Source organism: Antrostomus carolinensis, unplaced genomic scaffold (genome assembly GCF_000700745.2).
Source record: "Antrostomus carolinensis isolate BGI_N321 unplaced genomic scaffold, ASM70074v2 scaffold15394, whole genome shotgun sequence".
Classification (NCBI taxonomy): domain Eukaryota; kingdom Metazoa; phylum Chordata; class Aves; order Caprimulgiformes; family Caprimulgidae; genus Antrostomus; species Antrostomus carolinensis.
In genome coordinates, this window is record NW_010310374.1 from 45752 (window position 1) to 70647 (window position 24896).

The following is a 24896-nucleotide window of genomic DNA, read 5'->3' on the forward strand; positions in this document are numbered from 1 at the left end:
CAGCCAGTAAATAGGAGGAGGTCAGGAGCCATTTCCCTAGTCTAGACATAACCTTTAGAAGAGAAACAAAATGGAGAGTTAGAGAGAAGCCTGAGGGTGAGATTCAGACAGTGTAAATTCCACCTCAGCTGGCAGTTAGGTGGAATTTGGGTATCTAAAGCCTCTGGGGGCAATGTCAAATCACTCTCCCACATCACCTAATCCAGGACAAACCAAGAAATCAGCCTCCAGTTTGGACTACAAAGCTCTAGATCCCCCAGTCGAGTCTCTCCTCGGGGCCATGTGGGTTTAATCAAATAAATACCTGGCTGCCACACTGGTTTGGCTGTGAAACAGAAATTAGTATGTCCTCCATGGGTTGCAACTGTCCTGCTTCCCAGAAGAGACCTGGATCAGTAGGTAATGGGAAAGGTGCATCCAGGGCCTGGGCAGGTACCTCCTCTTGGAGCATAGGGGAAAAGTTTTGTGAGGGTCTTGTCCCTCCACCAAATACTTTGGACTCAACTCTTTTCTTAGCCTGTGTCCTGTCTCTATTCAACCTGCAACTTGGACAGACAGAGAAACTGGCTGCCAGCAAGGCTGCCGTCTGCACATCTTTACTACAGTCTCTATGGTCCTGGCATCCCAACAGAACTGGCCTGGGATGCCTCTGGGAAGACTGGCTCTTCTGGGTGAAAATCAGCACAAGCCAAACATCTCCCTTGGGCTAGCAGCAGCCATCAGGACAAAGGGCCAGGTGCGCTGCCAGCACAGTTTAAAAGGCATGAAATTAGTGCCTTTTAAATTAGGGAGAAATTAGGGAGAAAAAGGGGACAGCTCCAGCCAGCCACTTGCTCTGTGCCCGCAGAACAGGTGCCGGCTTGCAGCCACTGGCACAGGTCCAGCAGACAGAGACATTAAGGCCAAGGTCTGGCTCTGCCTCTCCCTCTCTAAACATCCTTGCCTTCCTGATTGCCAGCAGCAGGTCTGTGCAGAGCTGCATGCATCCATCCAGCAGGAACCCATTTTTTAATCCTCTGCTTCAGTCACCGGCTGCTGCTCTCGTTCTCCTGCTCTGTGAGTGCTCTTCTCCCATGCTACCCTGGTGCCTTCTTCCCTCCACCCCCTCCTCAGTCTCCTTCTTCCTTCTGATCACGCTAGCCCAGTGCTCCAGCTTAATATTGCTGTGGTGCAGTTAATAAAGCAGAGGCAGGCACAGAGGACAGTGAAACGCTGGCCACCTTATTAGAGATGCTGAAGCCTCAGTGGAGGATCTCACGCAACAAGCTCATTCATCACTGGGCTCGAGATGCTGCCAGTGGGGCCAGAACAAGAGCACAGTGCAATGCACAGCCTCATCCTTACCTTCACCTCCTTTCATTTCCAATAATGTGAGGAAGGGGATGGGAAGGGAAAAAAACAAACTCACAGTTTCTACCAGCTAGCTATGAATATCACACAGGCTGCAGACAGGAGAATGTTCTTGCAGGATAGGTTCACTAAAAACACCTTACAAAGGGCAAAATCAGCCCCGCGTGAGACGTATGTATTCACCTGCACAGTGTGCAACCTGCCCCTTTCCCCTGTCCCTTGCAAGCTGTATTAGCAACCAAGGGAGAGCACACTTACATGCTCATGTGTACTTAGCCACCAAGCCTCCGGGACCTGCAAACAAGGCCTGCCCTTTCTCATTCCTCACCATCGCATCCTGCTCGTAGGTACTGTCTGCCCAGTCACCTGTCTTATCCTGTGAGCTGGCTCATGATGCTTAAGAGAGTTCTTGGTCCAGCTGAGCCAGCTCATGGTCCAGAAACACACACCAAGAGCCTCAGAAAGAAAAGCGGATGCCACACTACCTCTGCCCCCTGCTTCCATCCCAGCTGAGATGCTGTCCCAGCAGAGGGATCCAAAGTATGACACTGCCAGATCTATGTTTTCTGTTTAGGTAGGGTATTAAAGGAAAAAAGCACATTGTTTTCAAGCTGATTAATGTTTAATCTGGGTACATACCAGCTAACAGACATAATAAAGCCAAAGGATACTAATAAACACATCTGTCAATAGTTAATAATGCAGTCCCATCAATAAATTGTACCACGGATTCACAAGACCATGATACCTCTCTGCGCTGAGACTTGGTGTGACCCGTGTAACCACACATGTGGTCTCACAACCAGCTGCACATTAAGTAGCTGCATGCTTGTTTGAGGGAGAAATTAGAAAGAAAACCTGTTTCATCAGCAAGCCCCAGGGAATTGTTGCATACACCAGCTAGAAAAGCATACATTAAAATCATGCAGATTCCCAACAAGTTGAGTGGAGCAAAGAACTGCTCTGCGGGCATCCAGCGTCCCAGCATTGCTGTTCGCTTCCGCCACTCTCTCCTTGTCCTGCTTCTTCAGCAACTTCTCAGCTCAGGGCACGAGCACTTGCTCTGCTTTCCAGTAGCTGTGCTCCAAATCCTTTCCACACACACTCACTCTCTCTCCTTTTTCTCAGCCTCATTCAAATTCCCCCGGCTTCTCCCTCCTGCAGCAGAGATAAGAGGGGGGTGGCTGCCCACACTCCCACTCCATCCTCTCCAGCTAACTGCAGACGTGGGGCACTGGGAAAGCTCCCAGCTCCCATCCGGCAGACAAAGCCCAGCTGGTGTGGCACAGCACTCTTGTGCGAAGGCTCCCTCCCTCCAACAGGCTCTTCCTTGCTCCCCATACAGCTCCCCAGAGGAGCACAACAGACAAATGCTGTTCCTGGCATGTGTACAGGTGGGTCATTGCGCTGGGTCCCCCCCACCCCACCCCTCCTCTCTCATCTGTGAGTGTCAGGACACTCTGGAGAGCAGATGTGCACAGGACCAGGAGCCACAGGGAGCCTGGTGGTGCAGGAAGCACAGGTAACTCAAAAAGATTTGAAAGGAGCACAGGTCAAAAATGTGGACAAAATAATCTTCAACTTCCCATGCAGCTGGTGGTGCACTCTACAAGAAACCAGCAATTAATGGTGGTCTTCAAATCTCAGCACCCTGGCAGCAGTAGGTGCAAGGGCATCCGTGTCTCTCGTGCCCAGGAGAACATTCAGTCTCAGCCAAGCTGTCCAGTTTCCCATCAGGCATAGACATCCCAGTTTAGCATGGTCCAGGGGCCTGAAGAAGGTGAGAGCAGCAGAAGGGCACTTCTCCTCTACCAGGCAATACTACTCAGGATGTGAAAGAGCCTCCCATTTTTACCAGTTCAGCCTGTTTGCCAGCAGTCTTGGACACATTATATAGCTCTGTCCTAGGGGACTGCAGGTGCCATCTCATACCAGATTTGCCCTGTGGCTGCATCTGCCATGAACTCACCCCAACAAAATCCAGCTAAGACACAGCTGTTCCCTTCCAAAAGGGAGTGTCATTCACAAAGGCCAGAAATTATCACACCATCACCCTCAACATGATGGGACCAGCAATGTCTTAAACTGGTGACAGCCAGGAAAGATACTCCCAAGAACCCTATCTTAGGGACTGAAAGGTGCTGAGCTTTGTCATGGTGCTGGTGACAGCTCCTGGGTTGAACATGGGGCTCTGCAATGCAAAACACCCTGCTTCCTCAGCAGACACGCCTTGACATCAATTTCTGCCCCAACTGTACCTCCAAAACTACAGGATGCCTTGCAGAGACGTAACTTCAAAGAGTTTAGATGGCACGGACTTCTTAAAGTTAAAAAAAAAAAAAGAAATAAATTATGATGACAGGATTTTATGTGCGTCAGTTTACAGCATCAAAGATTGAGAGCAAATTATCCAAGGGCCAGACTCACTCTCCAGTGCTGGAGAATGAGAGCGGAGGAGATGAGTTCCATGGGTAGAAATAAGATCATTGCAAATTCCTTGGGAAAAGAGGAACAAAAAATGCCCAGAAAAAGGGGCAGGAGGGAGGGGGGTACAGGGAATTTTAGGAACCTCTCCTGAACATGAGGCTCTTGTATTTTCCACAATGGTGGAAAAACATGCCATAAATCTGACCCTTCTCTCCCATTTCTTCCCATGGACTTTCATGCCACATAGCAAGACTTGAGATTCTGGTCCTTGACGTCACCTTGGCACCACAGGACAGAGCAGAGGAAGATTTTTTGTCTTTGACATCTCAGTTGAACATCACAGATTTGATTCTTGCTCTCTGTATTTTGTCAGAGGGATAAAACTCCTCTGCACTGGCAGCCCTCTCCTGCAGTTCAGAGAAGGGAAGGGCATGGCCACGTTCAGGGACACAGCAGGGGAAGTCCACTCCTGGATGACAAGAGTCCAGTCCCCTGTCACCACAGGGGCTTATTCATTTTATGAATGCACCACATCCCCTCTTAAAAGCCATTTCTGTTCGGCCTGCTTCTCCTGCTGGATGGCTGTTCCAGAGCCTGACCACCCTAATGTTCTCATTTCCAGCCTGAATTTATTCACAGGCAGCTTGCACCCAGTTGATCTTGTGCCAATATTGTCCTTTAGCTTAAATGGCTCTTTTCCCTCCCTGCTGCTGCTTGACCCCCTGATGTTTTTATAGACAGCAATCACAGCCCCCTTCAGCCTTTGCTTTGCTGGGCTAAACAAGCTGAGTACTCTGTGCCTCCTCTTGTAACACAGACTCTTGCTTTCCCTGATCTATTCTGTAAGCCTTTTCTGCACTATTCCACTTGCTGGAGGTGGGTATCCCAGCCCTGCATATAGGATGCAGTAGCACTTCTCCACCTTGCCTGGAAATACCTCAGGCTGCACCTAGGAGTACATCTGTCCTTTCTCACACCTGCATCTTACCAGCAGCTCCTTGAAGTCAATTTGCTCACCCACATTGTTCCTCCACTTCAGTCATTTCACCGACGAGCTCCCAGCCAGCAGATACCTCTGACAGCACTCTCCTCTTGCATGACCTTGCATTTGTACTGCTGCATTTCATCCCACCTGAACCACTCAAATAGTTTTCCATCTTTCAGATCATCCTTATGATATCCTGATCCTTTACTGAGGTGGCATTGCCTCCCAAGCTGGTGTCAGCTGCACAAAATTTCAGCAGCGCAATCCTAATAGGGGATTCTGATCTGACTGGTTGGTATCAGCCTGCCACCTCAACAGGGTAGCTGCCGTCTGGAAAAGCCATTTGGGTAAGTTTTGGGCAGTTGAGAAATTTTGTTTGGATATGAAGACAGTCACTGTGATGTTACTCTATAATCCCTCACCAAAATTCCTGTACCCGTCAGATTGGATTAAAACAGTTTTCTGGGTTAGTACTTAATCATCACCTTGAATGGGAATGATGTCAAGCATTAACAGCGTCAATTAAAGGGCTAGGGTAAGTTTAAACATGGATTTATTTAATTTTCCTTGCTTGATGATCATTACTCATTAGGGTTTTCCAAAGCAAATAATCACATTGGAAACATAAAGTTGACATTTGCCAGACAAGCGCACCAGTGAACTGAAATTCATGCCTATGTTGTTCATCAGTCAAGCACACAGGTTCAGATCTGGGGGTTAAGCATGCATGGATGGCCAAAGCAAATCCATTATTCAGTCTAAACAAGTAGTTCTGGAAGCTTTTTCTCTTAAATTGTTCTTAATAGGAGGCTCTCTTTCTGGGCTGAGACATCCCCAGCTCCAAAGAGAGAAGCAACTGTGACCTTTAGTAGCTACTGAGGACAGCTGGAGCCACCTAAGCCAGGAGACAGTCTCTATCTCTTCCTCTCGCACACACAATCAGCTGCCCATCCTCATTAGGTGCTGAGAGCAGCAGTTACAGCTTCCCAGAGAAGCCAAATTGGTGCTGTCATGAATTACTGTAAGTGCTTGTTCCACACTCTTCAATAATGTCTTTCATTAGGGGCTGATCAGAAAGCAATATGTATTTTATTAGCATATGTTCCCCAGCCTAAGAAGAACAAACCTAATTTTCACTCTGTCAGGAAGATAGTCAAGTAAGAGCCTTAACTGAGGCACAGCATGACCAGCAACTTCACGAGCTACGGGCTTAGTGGGGCATTGCACAGCTGCACGTCCTGAGGAGGGGGAACCCAGGAGCTCGAGGAGAAAAGGGTAAACTAGCACCTGAATTTGGTGATGGGTGGGAAGGGAGGAAGAGCCGTGCACTCCCCAGTCTGTGCAAGACATTTATGTTGGTGTCACTGTGGTTGGTACCAAGCTAGACAGGTTATGTGTACGCTTAACTATGCTTGTTATCTCTCTCCTACTGTTTCACAGCCATATCTTTGATTCTGAAGGCACATGCAGTCCTTCTGTTCAGACTGGAAGCTCTATACTGCTGCTGCAAGATCCTACCTGTACCTGACTACGCACTGCAGAGCCTGAAATCACCTCTCTGTCTGCAGCTGAATAAGGGACAATATCCCTTGTGTTGCTCCACAGCCCCTTCCTGCCCAGAGCAATGGTTCCCATCTTTTTTGAGCTTCATATCTGAAAATCAGCACTGCTTGGTGTCTTACTGGACCCAACTTTGTACTCACCCCTTATCTCAGTAAGCACAGTTTTCTCTGCTACTTGTTTCCTTGCATTGGACATGACTGCCTGTAGTGAGACCCACGTACACGTCTGTGAAGCATGCTGTTAGCACTTCTGGCTTCAAGAAGAAAAATCAAGCAGGCTCTGCATAGCCCAGGTTTGCCCAAATGCACTTATGTTGAGCTCTGAGCCATATTGTCTATAATATGGTTGTAACTTGCTAAGGGAGACACACTCTACCAACAGGAGTTGCCACCTCCCAGGCTTCTTTTCTTGGGTTTTCTACAGTCCCTTGCAAGGTCCATTGTTAGGGTACCTTTACCCTTAAAAACAACAATTAATAAAGGATGGGGCTATTCCTCACTAGAGCAGAAACAGCCTTTGTGTGGGACCCTGGGCTTCCCAGCCTGCTACATGCAATGAAGATATATAGGTAAGTATAATTCCAGAGCCTGTAGGCCACCTCTAACTCAACCACACTTGCAGTCCCACCTCTACTAAAGAAGGGGCAGGCAGTATAGTATGTGCAGAGAGGGCCATGAAGCCCTTCATGTTACTCCATGCTGCCATGACTGCCTACATTTCATTTCTTTATGAAACACAGTCAAAACATCTATCTAGTGCCTACTCCTGACTGTTTGTCACTAGCTATGGGAGAGACTACATCTCTCTTCCAAACCCTTCTCCCTTCACACACTCTCTTATCTCCAACGTGTTCTAGGAAATAACATCCAGGAAAAAAACAAACAAACAAACAAACAAGCAACCCCAAAAACCAAAAGAGGAAGCAGGAACGAAGGAAGAGGTGGAAAACAGGAGGGGGAACAGGGAAGGGGAAGAAGGTGTGCAAAGAAGACTGAAGCAGTAGGAGGAACATGGGCTGACTACTGAAAACAACAGATGAGCAGAGTAAATGGGAGGAAGCTTCATCATGGACTATCAATAGGGACTCTCAGAAAAACTCAATAACTAGCATGTACCCCTTGAAGCCACCCAAGGAGTGTGGATAAGTGATGCACACAAAGGACTCACTTTTATCTTTGATACCTCGCAAGCATTTTTCATCCTGTGCCCAGCTTTGTAAAACACAAGCCAACAGCCTGCTGGATATGAACAAGCACAATGGTGTGAAAACAACATCTCAAGCCTGCAAGGCTGGTATGAGGGGTATATTGGTTGGGGGAATGTGATTATCTGTTCTCTCACATTCTCCTTACCCTGAATGAGCACTGAATAGTGGTGTTAGGAGTTAGAGATAGATGAGATTTTGCTGCTAGATGTGTTTTAAGATCATGTGAACCTTTCCAGCAAGATTATTTGTACTGTTCTTCTTAGGCACTATATCCCAAACAGAGCTAAGAGTGGGAAAACCATTTTTAATTATTCCCTTGTACTAGGAAAGGTAAACAATATTCTGCTTTCTCTCTGGTACAGACGAGTACCTGAACTGCATTAGGAGCAGTGCTTATGGAAAGTGAATTTTAAGACAAAATCTGCTGGAGGGCACCTTATGAACAGCAAGCCACATTGTAAAACCTTCAGCTACCCTGTTTTGGGCAGGTTACTTTACTTACTTTGGATAATCAGAGAACAGAAATGGTACCATGAGGCATAACTAACCCACCACCACTCATACTACCAATTTTCCCCCCCAAAAAAATTATGAAAGGAGAGATAGCTCAGTGTGCTGTCAGCTGCAGTGACTGACACTGTGTCCCATTTTCAGGCAGCAGAGAGCACAGCTGAGGCAGGATCCTGCCCTCGCTGCTCCCAGATGCCTGTGGCAAAGTTACTGCTTTACCCCCAGGTCCCACACAGAAAGCTCATTAAGCTTCAAGCACAGTTTGCCCATCAAATACTATCGATCAAACAGCTCTCCTTCCACCAGTACATGCCTGCCACTCAGTCCCACTGCATGTCCCAAACCTCTCCTCTTGCAGCCTAAAAAGGCAGTGTCACCTCTCCCTTCTCTTGCTTTCCCGGGCTTCGCATCATGATGGCTGTTTGAACCATCCACCAAGCACACCTCCTGTTGACGTGCTGGCTTCTTTTTGCATCCCTTTCCACCCTTCTCAGGGCTGAGTTCTGCACAGCATCATGTATGCCACTAGCACAACTGAAGGCAATCAACTTGAAAGCACAAATGTAGTCTGCCTATTCTCACTGCCTGAACAAAAGCTGAAATTAAAAAAAGAAAAAAAAAGCATCAGTGAGGGAGATGCGAGTTAGAGCTGAAAAAACACCTTTTCCCACTGCATCGGACAGCTCAGCAGGTAGATGGAAATGCTTTGATTTTACATTGTCCCATATGGCAGCAGCCGGTGATCAGACATCAAACTGGCAGCCAAGGCAAGCAAAAAAGAAGAAAGGACTAAAGAAAGAAGCTTCCTGGCAGATGTGACTTATAAGCTATCCCACAACAGAAGGACTGCTTTGAGATTCAATCCTGGACAAACATTGGGAGGCCAGGTCACTGCAATCCCCAGTCTGAACACCAGTGAGACAGGACCAGCACAACCCGTATCAAGTGAAACAATGAACAGTAAAGGGATGTGCCCTTTGTCACACCCCACAAGTGTTTTGATCCATGCAGCATCTCCCAACCAGCCAGGACCACCATCTGCTGTTTCATGGGAAGTCACACTCCCTTCCTCTGTGCAGCCAGCTGGGACTGTGATGCTCTAGTAGGGAAGAGTAAAGGAAAAGGGACTTGCACATCCCTTTTCCATGTGCCCTGTCTATGCCCTGCACTGGGGCACCAAACTGGGCTGTCCAGTTAAGCAGCCTCTCAGCAAGAGAACTTCATGGTGCATATGGCACCACAAGCCCTTTCCCTTAACTGGAAAAACAGCTAACACCAGGCGAGTGCAGCACAAGTCACATTTTATGAAGAGCAGGATGGGTCCCTCCTCACTTTACAAGCCACAGCTCCATCCTCTAAGCTCTTTACATTCTAGTATGAAAAGGAGTTAGGAGGGCAGCCCTGACTGCTTTTTAGCTAAGTTGTCCTAAAACCTCACTGTATCACCTCCTCAGCTCCTGCAGCATCTCCCAGCTGAAAACCCCACCAGCAGCACTAGCCAGGGGACACACAGGATGTGGCCACGGTGCCCCAGTGAGTCTTGGGAGGAGGGCTACTGACCCAGGCCTGTCGGTAGCCCTACATGAAGCCGTTACCTTGGTGATGGCAGCGTTGCCCAGACAGCACATCATCCTCCAGAACCAGCAAAATGTTAGCCCCTTGGTTTGCAAAGCAAGTTCAGTCACCCCTGCCTGCCTTGCGCAGAGCTGCCTTCTTTCCTAGCCCTCAGGGTCCCCCTGGCCCCGATGTGCAGCCCTCAGGCCACTCCCCGAGGCACTGACTGCTCAGTTTCCTGAGAAGCTTTGCCTGAAGCCACAGTCATGTCTGTAGAAAAAAAGAGATTTCATTCACCTCCCAGAGCACAGAGCTGGGCTGCTGCAAGGGCCACCACCCACTCAAGTACACCACGACCTGCTCAGATACACCACCTTTCTTTGTTCATAGCCTTTTGTAACCTGGGGCCCAATAAACAAGCAGGCTTGTAATATCTAGAGGCACAGAAAGCAGTACCGTGCGTGTCTGTTTTATACTCTTCTCCAGGCACTGACTACTGCTGCAGATGGGAGGAGACAAGCTTTTGGTGTGGATGTTCTCAGTCCTGATGAGTGAAGGGCTGGGCAGATTAGCTTGCTCTGGAAGTTTATTCTACCCTGGCTGCCCAAACTAGATGTTTATTTTATCACAGGGTTTCTTACAAGCATTGGAAGATGCATCCAACTTCACTAGGCTGGGTTCCTCATGGGCCAAGGGTCATGCACACAGGTTCATCAAGCCATGGTGTTGCATGAATGGGGGAAGCACAGCGGTGTGAGTTAACAGTGTTCTCAAACACACATTTATATAAAACACTATGGGCTGGTGTACCTCTTGGTCATTCTCCCTTTTCAGTAGTACCACCCCTGCTTGGTGTGAAGGGAACGAGTGAGAGACATCCCTGCCCTGGTCTGTGTGCCCTTGGAGGGGCGTCTGGCTCCATGCGGCAATGAAGCCAAAGACAGACAGCAGTTGACAGATGCTGCTGAAGTGGGCTCAGAGGAGAGTAAAAGAACAACTCAGAGGCAGAAATGAAGCGATACAGATCCACAGCCCGTGGGCCTCAGCATAGAACTTCTCCTGCTGCGTTGCGACGGCCATCAGTGGAGTTAACCTTCCACTCTAATCACAATCATTAAACTCCTGCTAATGCCTCTGTCCTATGTCTGTCCAAACAGCTCTGTTATCTGTCACCTCCCCACACGGTGAGCCCGGCTCCCCACTGCCACAGCTCTCATTAATGCCGCTCTGGCTGGCTGATGAGGCAAGTGGCAGCCGGCTCTGGAGCCCAGATGAGTTTTGTAGACAGCAGGGGATGTTTATCCAACATGGAGGGGATGAAAGTACAAACAAAGAGAGACCATACAATTACTCTGGCATCGCACAGGGCCAGTCTCATTAAAGACAGTCTCCCTGACAGGAATTAATCTGAAGTGACAACCCAGTGGGCTAATTTAGCACATGGGTCCTGGGCTTGGTCTGGTGCAAATTACAGGGTCTGTCTGGCAGGTAGAGCTGAACCTGCTCCAAGGAGGGGAAAGGCAGGAATGTGTTAAGCTGGCCACGTTCTGGCCCAAGCCTGCGTATCAGAAGGTACAGAGGAGAGAGCAGCCTCCGGTCTCCTTGAGGGGCACAATGAAGATTAAACTTCCCTACTGCACCAATACCTTCTCCTTCCTCTTTCTCCTGCAGCCTCAGGTCACAGATGGGTTCCAGCTCATTAAGCGCACAGAAATTCTGACACTATCCCGTGTAACCGTAACCACCAGCCCAGCTCAGATCTTTCCTCCAGGATGCAACCTGCTTGCAATATTAGATGGCTTTTCATTTCTCTTTAATGTTAGAGCAGAGCTCTGGGAGGGGATAAAATACACAGAAAGAAACAAGCAACTTAAAAGGCTTTTTATTTTTTAAGCAAAGATCTGGTTTGGGGAGGCTGCTCTGAATCCCCAAGCAATGAAAAACATTTTCAGTTGGAGTACAGTGCCTCAGTGCCTTTCTATGCTACAAGAATACATGAGAAGAAAAAAAGCTGACCAAAAAAATACCCCAAAAGCCTCATGGCATCTGCCCACAACCAAACCACCCAAAGCTGCAAACTCATTAAGTTCACTGGTTAAGGTGAATTAAGGTGGTTGGCATTTGGATCAGTTGCCCTGGAGCAAGAAAGGAAAAATCTCCCGAGGACAGATGTCTGTGTGGCCCCTGCAGTTCCTCGGTGGGGATGTTTTCCCCTCTCAATTGCCACTCAACACAAAGCCACTGCCTAGCCCACATGACTGATGCACTCCAGGAAATAACAGCCTATTTGCCTAGACATACAACAGAGGCTTTACAAGAGGCTTGCTCCATGTTGCTAGCGTATATGCTTTGCCTGGGTCAGCGGCTCCAAGCTGTCAGGCTGTTTATCTGGTTTTAATCGAAGGTTAATTCTTATTCTACTGGAACTGGTACGTCTGTTGTGTCGCTCAGCCTGCCTCACAGCGCCAGGCACAATCAGCTCCTGTGGAAATGTACCTGCCTGTCTTGCTGGGAGCCCCCATGCATCACTTAGGAAACCAAATTCCCCGAGACTGCTTGCAATCCCCCCAGGAATACCCAACCAGCCCTGGGAAGCTGTTGAACAGGAAGAGTTGGAGAAGCCACAGCACCAGCCAATTAATAAGCAGCACTTTGACTCTCACCCAGCCCAATTTTCAGCAGCTGCAGCAAGCAAATTTAATTCAAGGGTTCCCAGGTGCCTTGCAAAACGTCCTGCTACTTAGGTATCTTCATATTACATATGCCAAGAGCTCTTCAAGCAAACTGGGGAGAATGAAATGAAAACCAGGAAAGCATTTTGCAACCAGTGGGCATCCTGGCTGTCTGCCCTTTGGATTCCAGCTCAGCAAGAGCAAGACTGCATGCTGCTGCTGTCCTTGTTCATCCTTAAGATGCTGAAGAGCACCTGTCACTGACCAGTGAGGCTGGGGAGCTCCCAGAGCTGGAGAAGAAGGTGAGCTGGCTGGCTGGGTAAGCTTTCATCAGCTTGATACTGGCAATAAATCAGTTGTGACTGGCTGCGTGTAAGACTGTTTTATCTGAGAAGAATATTCCACTTCAATCCTAGGTCTCTAGGAGGATTTCTGTGCCACCACAGCTAGTGCCTATAAGCCAGTGTATCCAGTGAGGAGGACACCCAGGCAAACAGTGGCTCCTAATTCATGAAGACAAATCCCCTTTCTTGTGTGCTCTCCAGTCAGCAATGCTTTTAAGCTTTTGAGCTTTCCACAGTCATATTCGGTAATGTTCTACAGTCCAACGATGGAACAGCAGGACACAAAGCTCAGCCCAGGTGCCCCAGCACAGAGAAGAAGGTGCGACAAAGCAGCAAAGCCTGTGGGATGTGGAAGAGGGTGACGGTGCAAGGGAAAGAGTGAAAGGTCAGGTGGTGTCACAAGGCTGCTTGAAGCCCAAGTAAGACATCACAAGGAAGATGCCAGGAAGGCAGGACAGGAGCAGAGATGCAGCTCTGGAAAGTGGCAGGTTGGAGATGAGAGGGGCTGTGATCCTCTGGGACAAGGAAATTAAAAGGGCTCGGTGAGACCTCAGTATGGCCTGTGGAGGCGGAGACCTCACCATGAAATGCAAGTGTCTTCATTGGAGGAGGGCCAGGAGGAGGCAAAACCACAAAAGCCTTTTCCAGAGTGTTTCCTGTTTGTACTTGACAGAAGTGGGAATAAGCCTCCTCTGCTTCCTCCTCTCTCTGCCCTCCCTTATTCAGACCCAGGCCACCACAATGGCACCTGTAGAAATTGCCCATACATGAGACTGGGCTACAGTACAACACTCCTCCAAGTCACACCACTAGTCACAACTATGTAGTGATGCTGCAAAAGAAACATTAACAGCAGTAACTGATGGGCTATGAACAAAACCGGGGGGGGGGATTAAATTTGCACAGGCACTCAGCTTCCTTCATGTCATAACTTAAAGCAGAAATGTGATTTTTCCTTTTCTTGATCCCTTTCAGTAGGAGCTCAACTAGGAACAGATCTAGGATTACTTTTAGGCACTGTGCAAAAGGAAAAAAACCTCAACATCACTGGAGAAGGATAAAAAACACAAATTACTTCATTGAGTTGTAGTGCTGATAATAGTGAAACTCAGCTAAGAGGGAAGGGGTACTATGACAAACTACCTTCATTATTAGAGGCTCCCCTGTGTCCTGTATTATTATTAACACTGACAATGTGCTCTGCACTGCTTGCGTAACAAACAAAGACTGTCCCACCCCAGAGAGCTAGAATCAAACAGAGACATAAAACTGGAATCTACTGTGCAGAACTAGAGGAAAGAGACACTTGTATCTTTTTAATTATTTTGTTTTCTATCTACAGTAAATAAACTTTTCCTTGCAAAACGCATTTGCTTCCAAGCTACCACTGAATGCCAAGAGCCACCAATTTTAAGTGTCTCCATTTAAAAAAAAAATGTTGAACATGGGCACTTTGCTGAGTGTGGATGAAAGAACCAGGCAATCCTGCTAGGTTACTGTGCTCTTTAAAAACATCAGACTCTTTTCCTTAACCTTCTCTAACCAGTGATCTCTTCAAATTTCCCTCAGTTCTCCCCCCACACCCTCTGGTATGATTTCTCTTCAGACTCAGAAACCTTGAGACCCACTTCTCTTTCCCCTGCAGAGTTTATATAGTCCAAATAGCTTCATTACTGTGACTTTATGAAAGCCCTTCTGCAACACAAACAGCCGATGACTTTTTCCTGCAGTTCCTGCCTGGAGAGCTCTTCAGCTTATTCCCTTTATTTCATACAAGTGAGGAGGGTGGAATTCCACTTGCTTGAGTCTTTGACTTATAAAATCTACAATGCCTACTAATGACTGTGGGGTTTTGTTCACATTAAAACCCCACTCAAAACACTGAGCATGAACAGTCCGATGGGAGGCAGCCAGGCTTTGAAAGCACTCGATCGTACCCAACACCAGACGTAAAAACAAATGCTGAGCTGTGCACTTGGCCTATCTCTTCCATTTGGTGGGGAACATGCAAGACCATCAGGGTCTGTCAATTTCATCACCTTCAGCTCTTAATCGGCAAGGAGACCTCAAGGTAACTGCCTCCTGAGAGGCTCTCTTCCCCAGGGCACACGCTAAAGCTCCAGAAGAGCAGACCTTACCTGCCGGACTTCCAGGCGATACTTGAGGATGGGATCCACAGCATCAGGCTCCTTCTGTGTCCACTGCAAGACGTAAGAGTAATTCTTGGATTGCTTCTGGCTCAAGGTGGGGTTGGGAGTGTCATAGTAAAACTCTGGGCTGTAAGCTTTTGCTGCAGGAGGAGAAAAAAAAAAGGGGGGGGGGGGGGGGGGTGAAAAGTGGGATCAAGGGGAACAGAAATTATAGAGATGTGTTGAGAGTGGAACAGCTCCGCTCACCAAGCTCATCCACTTGCCTTTGACGTGATGGACGCCTTTACTATTGTAACTGGTATTGCACTGACACGCCATCATTTTCTGTGAACCACTACTGCTTTCACAGCCTAAACTACTGGGAGGGTTAGCAGCCCTGCAACACCAGTGGGGCATAACCAATGCCAGAGAAGGTGGGAACAGCTTCAGTTCTCCAGCTGGAACCAGCTCTAATCTTTTCTCTCTTGCTTTGTAGTTTAGATTGAGGTAACAGCTTTAAACTGGCGTTTCTTGCATTTCATCTGCTGCTTTACAGAGTCTCCTGCTAACAAACCCTGAGGAAAGATCATTTGGCCAGTAGGTCACAGGAAAAGTGTTATTTATCACACAGGGACCATGGCATTAAAAAGGAGACCTTGCTCCTTCTGTACCTCCCCTGCCTTGGCAACACAGTGCTCCAGCCTCTTCATAACACGGCAGACAACTCGGCAGCAAGGGGGATGCTGACCTCAGCCTGAGTAAAAACAGCGGGAGCTTTTGCAGGGACAGAGATGTCTTTTCTAAACCCACATCTCCCCTTAAAACAGGGCAGCAGGAGGAAGGGAAACACAGGAGAAATTAGGTACCAGAGAGAAACTGGATGGTTCAGAGAAGAAGGGATTTCCTGTCATTTCCCCAGCTGCTGCTGTCCTGAACCACTAACAAACAGGATTCAAAGGCCAATGCCATGCAGCCCAGCAGCTGGTGGACAAATGCCAGAAGCAACTCAACATCTTACCCACAACTGGTTTTGCCCTATTTGAAATTACCTTAATTTCACCCTGTGCACTTTTTGGCAGACCCTATCCTGGGTCAGGCAGGAGCTGGGCCTGAACCAAAACTCTCCTTTCTGGGTTCAGGTCCAATCTGGACCTGCACAGACCAGAAAGATGTCAAGGCAGCAAGGGATGCTGGAGAGCAGGACAGACATGAACACCATCTCCTCAGCCAGTCTGCTGCACCTTTCCACTTGAATCACAGGTCCTGTCATTCTGTGTGGTTATAATTATGCTTGAAAGATTCAATGTTTATTTTTTATGAACTGAGATGGACAATATTGATGTTCATTTCCAAGTCTTTTTTTTCTTATTATTTTTATTGACTTGAATTTTTGTACAAGCAAGAAGTTCAGAACCACCTCAGAGACTAATTGCTGCTTATTCAACTTGTATTGACTGTGGAAGGCAAGCTTCATAATGGATTCAGAAATAAAATCAGAACTGATGACAATCATCATCTTGCATTATATTAATTCCTTATTAATTGCCAAGATGGAAATGGAAGCTGAAAAAAAAAAAAAAAAAGGTTTCTAATAGAAATGCAGCACATCAAGATACTTCTGGAACTTCCTTTCTGTAAACTTTTACCTTTGCTGGAAAGTTTTGTCTTTTGCTTGCAGCTGATGGGAAGAGCTGAAGGTTATTAATTCCATCTTTCAGGGCTTTTCTGTGCTTGCAGCTAGGAGGAGAGCAGGTGGTGACCAGTATGGGCTGCCCTGATAATTTGCTCAAGAGGAGTGGGTTGGATGTCTCACTATCCTTTCAAAACATCCCAGAAAGCTAATCTCCCATCCACAGAAGAAACTAATCCCATCCTGGGCAGGTTTATGTACTCTGTTTCCAGTACATCCGAAGACATCACAGTCACAAATGAGTCACTGCCTCCCTGTCAGATAGGAAGATTTATGATCTTTCTTTCACAGAAGAGAAACAGAAACAAAAAGAGACTAAGCCATTTCCTCTGCTCACTCAGGAAGGCTGTGGCAGGTGGGAATTACAACTCTAGTGGTCCTGAGCCCAAGCACAGCAGTCTAGCCACTGGATTATCTTTTAGGTTGCTCTACAGGCTCAGAAGGTCTAATTGATTTGTAGCTGTCCAGGACACAGGCAGAGATGTCTGGAGCTGAAAAGTCACCATCAGCTACCAATGCCTTAGAAACAGAGAAGGGAGGCAGGAAAATAAATGCTTGTTATGAATGCTGCTTTCTGCTGAAGGGATTTTATCTTGTGGGGCACAGTATGGCACACTGGGTGGCAATCTGTATTTGTTACTACTTCCAGCAAGAAATTTGGATCCTGGGAGCATTCCTAAGCTTGCTAGAGACAAATTTTGCTGTGGTGGCTTACAGTGGGATATGGTCATATCATTTAGTTAGTGATGTGACAGTTGCAAGCATAGGAAGAAAGGGTAGAGGGGGCCAAAGCTCTCAAGCAAAATCCACTGCCAGACAAATCCTAAGAGATCTCAAGGGGTAAGAACAAGGTCCTGAAAAGGAGCCCAAACAGTAGAAGTTGTTTGGGCTTCTCCATTTCTGAGAGCATCTCAGAGTTACAGCATACCTGAGCTTTTCCCTGTGAAAGATCTGCTTCAAAATCAGGCCTCTCTGGGTGTTATTTATTCTCGTTTGTCCAGCCCTGACTTGAAAAGTATTATAAATTGGCCCTGGACTGAAAACCTAGTATTTTGGCTGAATTTACTGCTTATTAAGGCAACTTCATTGGAGAGCTTATCTAGAAACCCATGCCCAAGTCAATTCTGGGGTCATGGGAAAAGCAGATTTAATGATCAGCTGGAGAGGCTAGGTCAGATGTGTGGTTTTAGATGCTATAATTCTGCCATCCCTCTTTGCAGGTGCTGGAGTGGAGTGGAGTCCTGTTACGGCGCCTGCTGGATTCACAGAAAAATAAGCAGCAAATCCACCGAGTACTACTACCCATTCCCAGCTTATGTTTGTCCTAGTAGGCATCATGACACAAAGACAGCTCAGGGACACAGGGAAGGTACAGGAATACATAATACAGTTCTTGTTAATTTGATCATTTTTAAAGGGGAAATTAGACGGTTTTGGAGGCTGCTGAGGGGGATGTAGAACCTTTCACTCCACCTTGGTCAATACTTACCTACAATACAGGTTGTCCAAGCTTGAAAGCTGATGGCAGCCTTGGGTTTAAGTCCTGTATCTTTCAGGCAAGTGGTCAAACACTGCTAAAATGTACCAGTGGCTGCCACTAACTGCCCCAGGTCCTCCCCAGACTTGAAGGACTGCTTGAATGATGGAAGCAGAACTCACTGTTGGCTTAAGGGAAGCTGTCCCTTTTGAACACAGCACTGTGCACAGAGAAGGCAGTAGAGGTCGCTTGTACTGGCCCCAGTTAATCAGAAGCAAGCTTCCCACCTCCATGACCCCATCCAACAGCTTGCTCGATGTGCGCTCTGTGACTTACCAGACACCTGGAAGAGGCAGGTGGAGACCCCCACGTCGTTGGAAATGCTGCACTCGTAGCTACCGCTGGTCTCCCGGCTCACGCTGTCCACCTTCAGCTCCGAGTAGTCTTGCTGTTCTGCCAGGGGCTGTGGCAGAAGGGTCCCGTTGAAGCGCCAGACAGAGGTGGCCACCTTCATGGGGCTGCCCTTCAGCATGGTGCAGCGCAGGGTGACGCTGCGGCCCAGGCCCTGGCGCACGTCCTGGAAGGCTGGCTCCACCACGGGGGGGACTGGAGACCAAACAGAGCAACAGGCAGGGATGCCGTCAGGGAACAGCCGTCTCACGCAGCACAGTCATCCCCGCAGTGCCTCTGAATAGACAGGCACCTATGACTGCCAAAAGGGTATTGATTTTCTAGTGGGAACCGGGCTTTATCAAACCTAAAGCAGCAACAGTCATCTGACATCCCCTTCTGACTGGGCTGGGACCACCTCCCACCTCTCTCCAATTATTAGGTAGGGGTGGCCTTTAGCAAGTCTCATCCCACAGTGAAACACTCCTTGGAGGAGCTACCAAGCCCTGCTCTTTCACGTGAGAAGTGCAACTCCAACAGATGAAGATCACAGTGGGGATTCAGTCCTCAGAGCCTAATCAAAATAACCTCATGGCCAGCATAAACTGCACGCCTTAAGCAGGCAGGTATGCTCCCAAGCAGTTACATTCATGTTCTCCTGGTCAACATCCAACAAGGTTATCAGGGGCACCATGTTTGATGGAGGGTTATGCACTGGATGCCCACACAGAGCACAGACCTGAAGAGGTGTTAGAGAGTCTCTCCCAAATAAATCAATACAACACATCAGGGACTGGCTACAGGAGCCCTGGGTCCTATTTTTTTCTCTGGCAACAATTCCTTGATGCTGGGAGGTGAGTCACATCTCTCCATGCCAGCTTCTCTGCCAGTAGTGTGACAATGGTGATGTGTGGCCACCTCCTTAGCAAAGGGAGGCTACTAAGTCTTGTTCTTTAGCACTTGTAAAAAAATTTACAGGAACCTTACAATTTGGGCCTGGTCGAGGCAGAGCAAGGAGAAAGTCTGGATTGGTATTGCTTGGGTTACACTTTATTTAATGCAATGGCAGAGGACTTCAATCTCTACAGCCATCTGATGGATGTGTTTCACTTGCAATAAACTCTTAATTAAAACACTACAGCATGGGAATAACCAGAAGCTCTCCCTCTAAAATGAAAAAGGTTTCATGAACACAAAACAGCTGGTAGCCTGAATGGGAGAACAGATTTATAGCAGCTCCAGCACAATCACAACTCACCTTCTCCAGGTTCAAAGCACCTGCTCTTCCACAGACAACTTCTACGCTCATCTACAATGCACCTGCCTCCTTTAAAGGTCCACAGAGCTGCCAAGCAGAGCCAGGCCTCAAAACCTGCAATGCACAGCATCCACAGCTCCACAGACACAGCTCCACCAGGAACCACGAGTCGCACAGCAGCCCTGCTGCCCTGAACATAGCCTTGGCTGGAGGGCACCAGTCTCTCCCCTCCCATAGCCCGACCCCAGCAAGACCCACCTACAGCTCTGTAACACTAGTGACATCTCCGTCTTCACAGATGAAGGTGGTACAAGCATCACCCCATAGGTCTGCATGCATAGTGTTCCCTCTCCCAGAGACACAGATGCATCTGCAGGTACGCAGCGTACAAGTACCCCCTTCACCTGGAAGCCCTTGTTTGACAGTGACTGATTGTTTTCTAGGTACCTGTTCTCAACTCTCAGCCTCTGGGCCCTTTGCTGCACTTAAGTGCATTAAAAGCAGCCCTTGACTGAGCTCATGTTGCTGTGCTGAGGGGCATGGTCAGCTCATTACAGATGGCTTTGCTAGCAATGTGTCTCTGCGGGTGCTCCAAGCACTGACTTGCCTTTGGCTCTCACATCTTCCACCTCACGGTGAGAATAATGTGAGAAGTTGTTTGATTAGACCTAGTGCCATGAATGTGTCATCTCCATCCCTAGCTGCTATCCCATTTCTTGGGTCACATCTGCTCCTTAATTGAAGCTGGTGGGGTCTCACATTATAATCAAGGCCAGCTGGTGATGTAGAGGAAAAAAGAAAAAAAAAAAAGAGAGAAAGGGGAGAAAAACAAGAAAGGCAGGCTTAAAAAAAATGTCACAGCAGCTCCAGATGTACTCAGAACAATGTATCTCATGAGGAGGAAACAGAGGGGTGGGAGAGCAGCTTCCCACTGCACTGATCAGTGCCTGTGTACGAAGCTGGGACAGAGGAAGAGAAAAGATCTGAAATTGGACAAAGTGCCCCCTGCAAGGACACACGCTGCAAGGAAAGTGCCCCCCTGGGCTTCACTGAGGGAGTGTCTGGGGCAGGTAAAGGGTCACCCAAACAGAGCTGGGATGATCCAGATGCTTCCTTAGGTCACAGGAACAGCAGGGCAGCCAAGGATGCAGAAGATACTTAATCTTCAGCTTCAAAGTGGGATTTACTTGATTTGCTCTGGGACAGGCTCTGGGCCTATGTTAGCATCTTGCAAAGGGAATGTCTGAAAGTGCCTGTACAGTAAAAATGGATTAGGTTTGCTTCTCCTGTCTCTGGCACTAGGAAACTCCCAATGAGCATTAACTCTGCAGGTAGTCCTGGAGCCCCTGGGTTTTCTGGAGAGAGAGCTGAAGCAGGTCATCCCATCACTGCAAAGGATGCATTTGGTACTATGGCAAGGGGCACCTCTTGCTGATGGCTGCCAGTGGATATGAAAGCAAAGAAAGGTCAACAACAATTACAGAGCCAGAAATCAGCTCTGCTTTCCAACGCCTACTGGAGAGCCCACGCTTGTTCAAGTAGGTTATACACAAAAGAGAGACCACCACCAACACAGGGATTCAGACTGCAAATCTTAGCAGATAACAACACAGCTTTTTCTCATCCTTGGCTTAAATACAAAAGAAAGCTTGTTTAAATGAGCTGGTGCTCCTACTCCCCAGGACTGGGAACTGAACAGCTCTGGTACACCTGAGATGGTGACTGTCTCGGAGCACAGACTTCCAACATGACTCCATGATCTTAACAGTTTGGTTGTTTTCCAACCAAAACAATTCCATGATTCTATGAACATGACTCCTGTGCAGACACCCTTAGGGAGCTGCAGGAAACGATAATGATTTTCCAGGTGCCTCTCATACCCACAGAGAAGCAGCATCTCTGCTGGCTGTAAGGGAGCTGTTCTGCTCAGTACAGCAACGTCTGGCTACTCTGGCTCACTAAGCTGTCATAGTGCCCTTTGGGGAGTGTGAGTACCATTAGCCCCAGTTTTTAACCCAGTTCCAAAGGAGGGGCCTTGTCCAGAGGCTCCTCAAATGCCTTCCCGTGTCTCCCCTGAACTCCAGTGCATGCAGCTGAAGTGCTCTGTTAAGCTACAGCCACCTTGCAGACAGCAGGTTGCTATGCTTCAAGAAAGATGTAAAAAACCTCTCTGCATACACAGGGCTTCAGGATCCCCTGATAAGAAACACAACAAACAAATATGGCTGATTACTGTTTTCTCTCAGCACAGAGATTAACTCTAAAAGAGCTAGCTTGCAGAATGAGTGACAAAAGGGGTGGAAAGGGCAGTGATTACCGTTCCAGGCAACATTGAAGGAGCAACGCTCCTTCAGCAACCTTGTTAAGATGTGGCTGCTGGAAAACACAAGGCAGGGCAGCCTGCCTTCACAGCAGAATTATTGTGCAACAGCAGAAAACATAATCACTCATCTGCTCGTTAGGAGCAAATCAAATCAGCCAAACACAGGCAACCTACTCCAGCATGCCAGGTACCCTAAAGCAAAGCCGGGCTGTAGGCAGCTCCCTTGCTGTGAGCCCGAGCAGATGCTCTGCGCTGAAGGGTTGCTAAGCTAACATGGTATTCACAATGATGAAGGGCAAGAGTGAAGGAAGCACAAACAGGGAGGAGTGTTCTTCCTCACAAGAGTCAAAGTGCCTGCAGGAGAGACCACAGTCTCCTTGCACTGTTACTGTGTCGTCCTGCTTGGGCACAGCTCAAGGAAGGGTACTTGGCCATACCTGCAATGCTGTCTGATTGTTGTAGGTTCCCAACAAATTCAGCTGCCTCCAGGAGGCAGAGATGCTTCTTTCACCAGCAGTGAAGTCAGAGCATCCCAGGATGGCAGTGATGCACTATAGTAAGTTTTTGACTTGTGGGGTGAAGACAGAAAAAAATTTTAAGTGTTTTTTTTTTTTTTTTTAAACTGGGGACGTTGTCATGAGGTTGCTCTAACTGATATGGATGAAAGGCCAAGAAAGGTTCATATTTGAGTAGACTGATGCATCAAAATCAGTGACAAGCTTCTACACAAACCAGCACCTGCAGAACTGGGGAACACTGAGCGAACAGACCTTGGATTAAAAGCTCAAGCAAGAATCCAGTAGGTTGAAAATCCTAAACACCACAGCACAACACTATTGTAATAGCATCATAAGAGTGGTATGGGTTGGAAGGGACCTTAAAGATCATCTAGTTCCAACTTCCCTGCCATCAGCAGGGACACCTTCCACTAGACCAGGTTGCTCAAAGCCTCATCCAGCCTGGCTGCAAACACTTCCAGGGAGGGGGCACCCACAACTTCTCTGGGCAACCTGTTCCAGTGTCTGACCACCCTCATAGGAAATAATTTCTTAACACCTAATCTAAACCTACCCTCTTCTAGTTTAAAGCCATCATCCCTTGTTCTATCCCTACCTGCCCTTGTAAAAAAGTCCCTCCCCAGCCTTCCTGTAGCCCCTTCAGGTACTGGAAGCCGCTATAAGATCTCCCTGGAGCCTTCTCTTCTCCAGGCTGAACAGCCGCAAGCACTATGCAAGACACATACAAGCTCTGCTTTCCCACCATAGCGTGAGGACTGTGAATAGCATATCCTGGTCAGTTCCCAAATGCTGACTCCTTCTGAAAGGGTTGTCAGAGCTGAGGAGCTCACTCATAACCTGTTTTCTGACTCACAGGCAGTCCTTTCCTCCCATAGGCACCGTGACCAGTGGCAGGCAACAGCCATCTCTGTAGGTGGTCAGCTGCCTGTCTTGCACCACTGGTCTGTGCAGCTGCCATGGGCTGCTGCACTCGCATTTTTCTACAGGGGTTTACTTCCTGCAACACTTCCTCTGCTGCAAAGAGCACCACAGTGCAGCAACGTCTGGCCAGAAGAAGAGAGGCACAAGCAGAAAGATGGCCTGCCTGATGTCACGTGAACTGGCACCATCAGGCAGAAGTGCCAGTCTTGTATTCTGACCCACACTTCAGTCCTTAGCCCAGGCTTCCTCCCTGGTGAAAAACACCCTGTCTTCTACCCTCCAGAGTCAGTCACCATTTACATTTTTATTTAAATCTAGAAGGTACAACACGCAACACAAGTGATGAAAACAGCAAACCTTGCTAGATTAGAAAGCAGCTTTATTTCCAGCAGCTCTCATCCCACTCTGCTGAATGACTCCCTAAAAGCTTAACTATGCAATCACAGCACCAGTGGACTCCTGCTTGTAGCCTTCACCTTATCCCACGTGTGAGAGCTAATTGACCACTCACTCGCTGGATTAACATTGCAAAGGACACACAGATAACCTGGTATGAAAGACTGCATTTTGTGGTTAGTTAAAATTGTTATCTGTGGAGAATGACACTAGGCAGTAATTTCTCTCTCTGGAAAGCAAACCAGCATAGGCTATTAGGGCATTATGAGACCTATATGACCCCATCCAGCATTCATTTCAATTCTGATAGGTACCCTTCTGCAGTCATACTGGATACAGTCTTCCCTAATCTTCTCTTGACAGTTAAAGTGATCCCAGTAAAGGGTGTCTTCCTTATCCAGCCCCTGGTACCATAATCCAGGATAATAAAGATGCCACGGGCATCAAAGATACTGCACCCCTGCTTTCACAGCAGGTAGAAAACTTCATGGTTTCAGCTCCAGGAGAGACCAGAGCTCTCTACCTGAGCAAATGGGAAGCTCTTGTATTGTCATAAGGCTGGGAAATCACAGCTGAGCAATTCTGTTCCCTGCAACAGCACCCACACCCCAAGAATGCACATTAGGCACCAGCAGTTTTCCATATGGGGACAAATATCCAACTAATATTTACAAGACCAGTCTCATATGCTTGTTTCTGAGAGATGATATAATTGAGTAGTTAGAAGAAAGGAGATGGAGGAGGTTTGCTCAACCTATTTCAGCTAAAAGCCAGAATCTCTTTCATCTTCTATGCTTTTTGCCTTTGCAATTCAGTCTCCCCATGTATAAAGAGATAAAACGTGTATATTTTGCAAAGCGCTTGAAAGGGAAGTTGCAAGTGTTGTTATTTCAAACAAAACAAATTTGTTTGAGTACATTTTCTGCTAGACAAGTAGGTGCAGGGACCGGAGAAGCAGAGCTCAGAGCAGAGAAGGCTTAGTTCTGTGCTAGTTGACTGCTTTTAGAAGAGCAAATGAAATGTATTCACTACCAGCTTTTCTGCTTTTCTCTTCTCTGAACTTGCCAAGCCAATTAGCTCAACCAGTCTCCACCTTGTTTTAATAAAGAGGGGTTTACTAAAGGATTTCTTCTTCTGCATGATGAGCTATGCTGATTAATACATAAGACCCCTAGCTCACTT

The 24896-nt window shown here is 47.7% G+C and overlaps 1 protein-coding gene across 1 annotated transcript in view; it reads right to left on the bottom strand.

The window, feature by feature from the left end:
- MDGA1 (MAM domain containing glycosylphosphatidylinositol anchor 1) overlaps positions 1-24896 on the bottom strand; it is a gene marked incomplete at both ends in the record, with an annotated part of 92756 nt that overhangs the window by 34394 nt on the left and 33466 nt on the right. Inside the window, 2 exons of the mRNA XM_010166415.1 lie at positions 14751-14902; positions 18245-18514. Of these exons, the coding sequence (XP_010164717.1) occupies positions 14751-14902; positions 18245-18514 (422 nt within the window). The remainder of the gene's footprint in view (positions 1-14750; positions 14903-18244; positions 18515-24896) is intronic.